The sequence below is a fragment of the Mesocricetus auratus genome, unplaced genomic scaffold (genome assembly GCF_017639785.1).
Source record: "Mesocricetus auratus isolate SY011 unplaced genomic scaffold, BCM_Maur_2.0 Super-Scaffold_100004, whole genome shotgun sequence".
NCBI lineage: Eukaryota > Metazoa > Chordata > Mammalia > Rodentia > Cricetidae > Mesocricetus > Mesocricetus auratus.
Genome location: NW_024429189.1, coordinates 44915490 through 44923617, shown reverse-complemented (window position 1 = coordinate 44923617; position 8128 = coordinate 44915490). Strand labels below are relative to the sequence as shown.

Sequence of the window (8128 nt, the reverse complement as noted above, 5' to 3'; positions counted from 1 at the left end):
CCCCTTCTTTATATTATTATTATTATTATTATTAGACAAAGCATCTCTTGTAGCTCAGGCTGGTCTTGAACTTTTGATCCCGATACTTCCAATTCCCAAGTGCTAGGATTAAAATCCTGGGACTCCACACCTGCTTTACATGGTGTTTAGCATTGTACATGCTATTCAAGCTTTCAACCAACTGAGCTATAGCCTCAGCCCTGGATTATAACATCAAAAGAGTGAGTTGAAAGCAATGTGACTCACTCATCGATAAAGTTGCTATGAAACAACAGCCATCTCCTTCATCCTGCTGGTCACAGTGCAGCAGTGTTCTGAATGAGGCAAGGAAAGCCCCCAGGGCCTTTAAGTTCACACAGGCGTTCTGGCCTCAAGGCTATGTTGATTAAGCAGCGGCATTTGGAATTAAAAATTTGGAATGACATTTATTTATTCATTTATTTATTGTGGGGGGCAACACTGAGGTCAGAGGACAATTTGAGGGAGTCACTTCTCTTTCTACTGCATGCATCTCTGGATAGAACCTGGGTTGTCAGGCTTGGTAGAAAGCGTCTGTGAACAGCTGCTTCACTGGATGACTAGGAACTCTTGAGCAAGTGTTCTCTGCTCCTGGTGTTGTCAGATGAGTACTACGAGGACATTCTTCCTCATCTACCTTCTTTTTCCGCTCTAAATTCTGGCACAGATGTGGCTCACCTGGTACAGGTGGGAGGCAGTCCGGTGACCTGTCGGAGAGTGTGCCTCTCTCTAGAGCCAAGCAAGCGAGTATTCATGACGCTTGGTTGTGAGCCCTGGGTTAAGTCACTGCATTTTTCAGCATTTTCTATTTTTAGGATAATAAACTTCTGTGCCGTAGGCCTGTTGAGAGAATTTAATTCCTATGCTAATTTAAGGTTTAATATACTTTGATTACTCAGCTCTGATGTTCACCTGGACGTTAACCTAGGGCTGCCACCTGGAGTCTCCGAGAATCCCTGCTTGCCTTATTTGCTGCTCTGGCCTGTCTCTCTCACCTGCTGCGTTCTGGAAGAGCCTCCTGTCCTTCAAAGTACAGCTCCCCCTCCATCACCCAGAGAAGAGAGCGGGTGAGTATCCCCGAGTTTCGTTAAATTCAAGAATCTCTAACACAGGGAAAGAACTTCAAGGAAACTAGTTTGATTAATATTTACTGCACGTCCACAGAGTGCTGGGCAGTCCGAGGAACCGAGCAAACTAAAAGTACAGTCTCATACCAGAAAAACAAAACCCGGGTTGCCTCTGGGGACCCTCATTTCTTCGGAGTGCACACTGGGTTCTGATCCTCACGAATCATCAATATTTCTCAGTACTTGGACTACCTCTGGACTCCCCAGGGGCCTTCTGGAAAGCTGAAGAATTAGGGGCGGAGCAGGGCGGGCTGGGGAGGTGAGGCTGGAAGGGCGGCGCGCGGGCTGGGGGGGGGGGTCTAGGTGCGTTCCCCACTTGGCCGGCTCTGCGCAGAGACTCTTCCAGGAACCGCCTGGCACCCTGGGCCGTGGACTTTGACTGCTGTGAGTCCCGTCTGCTCCTCCCCCTCCTACCCCCAGCAGGCTCAGAGCCTCACTCCGGGGCGTGTCCTGCCTACCTCGGCTCACAGTGGTCCACTCTGCGGGCTCCAGCGGCGGAGGAGCGGCGGCTGCGGGAGCTGGAGCAGCGGTGCGAGCCACCCGGGAAGCAGCGGTGGCCGCGGACAGGCGCTCGCGGCCGGCACCTGTGTGGAGCAAGAGGAGCAGGGGTAGGGTGGGTGGCAGCGGCTCTGAGCCTCGGAAGGAGTGGGCACCTCCCAGCTGGGATCCTGCTGTTCTTATCAACCTCCTGCTGGCCCGCAGGGAGGTAGCACCGAGCTGGGGACACCTGTGTGGGCAAACATGTGCAGCAACAGCTAGAGGCCTTGGGACAGGTTAGCGTGTGTACGTCCAAGAGTAGAGAGACAGGCAAGGGGTGCCTTGGACCATGGCAGGCTCCAGCCTGGACTTCGGGGAGGTGGAAACTTTTCTGGATAGGCATCCAGAGTTGTTAGAAGATTATTTGATGCGGAAAGGGAAGCAGGAGCTGGTGGACAAGTTGCTACGAAGGCACAGTCCGGGACAGGGGGCTTCAGGCCTGAAGCCTGCCCAGACTGGCACTGGTAGCTTGGCTCAGAGTATTGGCAGAGGCAGTCCTGGGATAGGTGGTGGTGCTGGACCCCAGGGCTCTGCCAACAGCCATCCCACACCCGGTGGTGGGGAAAGTGCTGGGCTTCCCCTGAGTTCCAGCTGGGCTAGTGGCAGTCGGGGCGATGGGAACCTGCAGAGGAAAACTTCGCAGAAAGAGCTGCGGAAGAGCTTTGCCCGCTCCAAAGCCATCCATGTGAACAGGACCTACGATGAACAGGTGACCTCCCGGGCCCAGGAGCCCATGAGCAGTGTCCGGCGGAGGGCCTTGCTCAGGAAGGCCAGCTCTCTGCCCCCTACCACAGCCCACATTCTCAGTGCCCTGCTGGAATCGAGGGTGAATCTGCCTCAGTATCCCCCTACGGCCATCGACTACAAATGCCACCTCAAAAAGCATAATGAACGCCAGTTTTTCCTGGAACTGGTCAAGGACATCTCCAATGACCTTGACCTCACCAGCCTAAGCTACAAGATCCTCATCTTTGTCTGTCTCATGGTGGACGCTGACCGCTGCTCTCTCTTCTTAGTGGAGGGGGCAGCTGCTGGCAAGAAGAGTTTGGTCTCCAAATTTTTTGATGTGCATGCAGGGACCCCACTGCTCCCCTGCAGCAGCACAGAGAACTCAAATGAGGTGCAGGTCCCATGGGGAAAAGGCATCATTGGCTATGTCGGGGAACATGGAGAAACCGTCAACATTCCTGATGCCTATCAGGTAGGGCTCTGCTTGTCCTCTGTTCCCCAGCCCCCTGGATGGCAGCCATGCCTTCCCTCGTCCTTTGACAACCAGGCCCACTTTTATTTAGACTCTGCAATATAGTCTTGCTATTTAAGTTCCTACTTGAGATTCGTTAGAGTGTTACATCATCTTTGATGGAATGGTCTCTTCCTAACACAATGGCTTATGGGAAATCTGTGTCTCACTCATACCACCACATGTATCTCTGTCAAGGTGCTATCCTTAAGAACATGTCTTACGGTTTAAATGCATCTGTGAAATGCTAGAAAGAATTGTATCTTCTAGAATTTTTGGTGTTATCCTGAAGAAATTGAGTATTTTGTGTCTCTGGTGTTTGGTTGGGGGGGTGATGATTTTTCATACTCTATTTCAAGGTTGGAAGGTGAATGGAACACCTAACTACACACTCAATGCTTACCTTTTCTTTAGTAAGTTTGCATGAGTTCCAAGGTAGGAAAGATGCAGAAGAGGAGGAAAGATGGGAAGACTGAATCTCTGACCCATTCGGGTCTTCTTCATGTCCATTTCATGGGAGTTTAGACAGATCAGACTCTGAAAGGGACTAGTCATCTTCAAGCTTGGATATAGCAATCAGCTTTAGATACAGGGGAGCAAGCAGAGTTTTAGTTTGTAAAAATACCCCCATTGGTATATTTTTAGCAATTCCCAAGGCAGTAGGCACAGAGAACATGCTAGATTCAAGTAGAAAGGCAAGCCTGACATGCTGTTGTGTGGTTTTCCTGTCTTCTCATTTTTATAGTGATTTGAACTTGATAAGAGATGCTGGGTCTGAAAGACAGTTCTCATTCCTTCGGTCCCTGAGTGGTGGAGTTGGGTATCACTTTCTGGGAGACTTCCTCAGGGTTCCTAAGAATGGAAAGTTCTTACCCTTGATTCTATGGTCATTTCATGACTATATATTGTCTCATAAAGACATGTGTTTCTCTAGACTTTGGATGCTATTGAGCACAATAGCAAAAGTTGTGGGAAGGACATTTTTTGTAATTTTTCTCTGTGCCATCTGAAAGTTTATGATTTTGCATAGATCAACTGAAATGACCTAAACCCACGTCTCATATGTTTGTGATATGTCTGTTAGCATGACCTTTTAATATTGAGGGATGCCTGGGAAAATAATTTGTTTTGTTAATCTCTTGTTATTGAGTAGCTACATTATTCATTATATCCTTCTTAAAGACTTTGATAAGTTGAAGATCAACAACTAATTACAATTTTCAATAAATGTCAATTTCTCTATGGTCCTAGAAAGTCATGAGAAGAAATGAATTATTTAATAATTGTTATATTGAAGGGTCTATAAGATCACAAATTCCTTCCTACCCTTTCCATGTCTTTGTTGTGTGTGTGAGGTACAAAAGTCCCTCCTGAATTGGAGGATAGTTGCAGAACCTTAGACAGTAGTCTGTTTATTATTTGTATATTTCTTATTCTTCCTCAATTAATTTTCTCCTATTTTTATGGATTAAAATTTTTTCTCTTTCAGCTCATAACTTTCATTTGATATTGTTCATATCCAGCACTTTCTTCAAGACTATAGTCCCTGGTACCCTCAGCCTGTATTCTTGATGCCTAGAGTCGTGGCTATGGAGGTTATTACAGGCACAGCAAATCAGGTTTTCAGTGACTGTTGCTTCCTGTGAGCTCAGCCCTTACTCTGCAGACAGAGTGTGAAGAAAGTTGCCTTTTTGTATTTGGAAACTGATATGGGAGAAGGGAGATTTTTCTTTTTCCTTTCTTCCCAAGGCAGTGACAGTGGCTATAAATAAGACAAGCTTGTAGAATTGAGAAGGGAAGGTAGAAGGTGCTATAGGGAGCTTAAGATCTTTGGTCACTTTAGTTTCACTTGTTTGGGGTAAGAAATTTATTGTTATTATTATTGATTTATTTACCATTGGCTTTTGCTATGTACATGTGTATTTTCAGGTTGTTTGTATTTTCTTCCATTTAACTTACGATAATAGATGCTGGATCTCTCCAATGAAATTGCTTTTTAATACATTAATATCGTCACTAGTAGGACCTAAAGAGACTTAATCTCACTGTTTCCATTTCTCCACTCACAAACTGGGAATAATACACCTATCTGGCAAAGGTTATTATGTGGACATGAAATGAGATGCTACACCAAAGCTCTCAAGACAGTACCTGGCATATGGCAATTATTTAAGACATGGCAACAGTCTGTGGTGATGGTGGTGGTGGCATCTGGTTTGTCTGTATTCTTCTTGTTCTCTCCTTTTGAGTCTTCCTCTTATGTGAGACTCAGGTATGAACTCAGCACATTTGACCAGTTTAATTTTTCCCCGAACCATGATCCATCTTCAAAACAACTGTTTTCGAACCAACATAACATTCAATGAATATATAAATAGCTGTTCTTCTATTCTTAGGAGTCCCTCAAGCATCCTTGATGACACCTAATCATATCCTAGCCTAGTAAAAGCTCGGTGCTTTGTTCCTGTAGATAGGTTTTCCAGGGTTGCATTGCTGCTGCCTCCTTTGCCTGTTCTAGCATTTCCCCATCCCTTCTCTGCACTTACAGATTTCTCATAATGAACACCGAACCTTCCAAAGTCTATCTTTAATAAAAACTGCTTCATGTGTGGGGGTGTTCTGGTTGCATGTGTCTCTTCATTACATGCGTGCAGAACCCACAGAGGCCAGAATGGCACTGGACACACAGATGCTTGCAATCTGTCATATGGAGGTCAGAATTGAACCCTGGAAGATCAGTGTTCTGAACTGCTGAGCCATTTCTCCAGCCCCATATTTGCCTGTTAGTTATCATGCATTAATTCTTATGCATGTAAACTTCATGAAGTCTTTATGTAAAAATATAATCATTTTGATTCCTTATAAATCCATATAGTTAAAGGTGTGTCTTGCTTAGATTCAGTTAGCACCTTTTTTTCTCCAGAAGAATGAAATTTTGTCACGCAGAGTTTCAAATTTTTAATTATTGGGTAATTAAGTTAATGGTTTTAATCATCTGGGGGCTTCTTTGAGAAGAAAAAGGCATTAAAGACACATATGCAATTATGATAATGAATATGGCATCCTGAAGTCAAGGGTAGAATAGTTAATGAGATACTAAGGATAAATAGAAGTTTGGCAGCAAAAATAAATCTCCTTTGCTTTCACTAGTTTGCATTGCATTTCTTAATTGCTCCTAGAAAACAGGATTGAAATTAGGAAAAAAATAAAGAATTGCAAGTGGAAAAATGCATTCCTTTTAAGTATCCAGTTTGAGCATAGTGACTGTAATTTACCTTTCTTCTCTGACAGTTATAAGTTATTAAACAACCCACTTTAATATAGTAATGAATAAATTGCCCTCAAGAGGTTGCAAATAAGAACACTTAAGTAACAGGTGTTCTCTTTGAGATTATTCCAAACACCCAGAATATAGCACTTTAGACATTAATAAAAGTGCGAGATGAGTCTGTGTTAGTGTTGATAATGACGATACAGGTGTTTGATGGGTTTGGGTCTGGAAAGCAGCAGGCTGTTTTGTTAGGTGAATTGAGAGGAGGAAGGGATGACGCAGGACAGTTCCAGGTGTGCTAGGCTTTCAGAAGACCTGCTCCGTTTACACAACAGTCAGTAATCATCAGATCCCACAGGCAAGTACAGACAGCCCCTTATACCTGTGGGTATACAAAGGTGAGAAGGCACACTTCCTGTCTCCCAAGCTCTCCAAGTTGCCATCTCTGCCACGTTAGGCTCAAATGGCAAAGCTGGATGGCAACCCCTTCAGAGTCACTACAGAGCCCAGCTTGTTGTGGAAGACTCCCGAAGGAGGCACCATGCCAGCTGTTAACAAGGTCAGGCTTCCTGACTGGAGATGACGTTGAGGCTTGTGGAAGTGTTTTAGGCACTAACTACGAAACTGCTTCAGAAGAGGAAGCACAGAATGTATATAGGTGACAAGGAGTGTTACAACTCAGCTAAAAGACTATATACAGTTCAGGCGTGCAAATGTGATTTAGAACATGTGAAGGACCTTGAACCTCTGATAAAAGAATTTGCTGACAAGAGACCACAAGAAGCTCCTTGGCATGATCGAAGCGGCACAGTGAGGAGCCGGGTGGCGGTGACTGAAAGGATTGAACAGAGGAAGACTAGAAGCTGCGAGGATGATTAGGAGTAGATCATGATGGGCTGTTGGAGTCGTAATGAACAACTGAAGTGAAGTAGAGACGGGGCGCGGTGGGGGGGGGCGATTGGCAGCAGGGAGCAGATGGGAGGATGTGTCCTGTAGGGGAGAATCTGGGTGAGGCTGAGATTAAATCAATGGTGATTTGGAGATTCTAAGCTTGAGAGATACGGAGAGAGGCAACAGCTTTATCGGAACAAGGCAATGCGATGGCTCATGCCTGCAACCCCAGCCTTCTGAGCAGACGGTCAGGACAACAGGTCTAAGTCTGCGGCTACATGGTGCCTTTGAGGCCAGCTTAGGCTACAGAGTGGGGCAGTTTCTTAAAACAAAACAATGCAGGTAAACAGATAAAACCCCAACCGGAGAGAGAGGAACCAGGTTAACAAGGAAAGCTCTGTGTAGGACCAGCTATGTCATTAGTGGAGTTTTGTGTAAAGCGATGGCACTAAGACATCAGCCTCCCATCCAAACCACAGCCACTTCCTGAAAGAAATCCTAAATGACTGCAATTTCCAGGCTGAGAAGTTCTTGCATCTGGCTTGGGGTGGGTTGGAGGCCCCCAATGAATTGCCTGCTGAAAGCTCCCTGATGCCTCCAGCTCAGGGTGGGGATGATCACAACCTTGTTCCACCCCGAGCTGGCATAGGCCACACAGTTGCTCTTATGCTTCCATACAGACTCTACTCGGGAGCAAACAGCTGCAGCAGATGTGACATTCAGGCTTCTTCCCCTATGTATAGCCGGGTTGCTGTGTCTAGAGCAAATGGGAGAGGAGGGAGTCTGGATGGGACATGGGACACTAGGGAGCGAAGGCAGGGTAGCCAAGACCTATCTTGGGGGGCAGAAAGTGGGATGCGAGCAGATATAGGACACAATCTCTGAACTCCTGGTTCAAACTTGATTGTTCCACTAGCCTTGACGTGCAATGCAGATTCTAAGAGCAAAGTGTTAAGGATGTCCCACAGGACAATGGAGTAGCATCTGCCCCTCCTCTCAACTGCTCTGGCTACATGCTCTTGAAACTGGCCCTGCCTGACTGTG

The 8128-nt window shown here is 46.0% G+C and overlaps 1 protein-coding gene and 1 long non-coding RNA gene across 2 annotated transcripts in view; one reads left to right on the top strand and one right to left on the bottom strand.

Moving 5' to 3' along the window:
- Positions 1-412: 412 nt before the first annotated feature.
- Positions 413-1715, bottom strand: LOC110342639. Its single transcript, XR_002384767.2, has 2 exons — positions 1604-1715; positions 413-858 (listed from the first exon to the last, which is right to left on the bottom strand). It is a non-coding gene; the product is annotated as an uncharacterized LOC110342639 (long non-coding RNA).
- A 179-nt stretch (positions 1716-1894) lies between these two features.
- The window catches only part of Pde11a (phosphodiesterase 11A), a 365214-nt gene continuing 358980 nt past the window's right edge, over positions 1895-8128 (top strand). Inside the window, exon 1 of the mRNA XM_040745629.1 lies at positions 1895-2883. Within this exon, the coding sequence (XP_040601563.1) occupies positions 1972-2883 (912 nt within the window). The 5' untranslated portion in view covers positions 1895-1971. The remainder of the gene's footprint in view (positions 2884-8128) is intronic.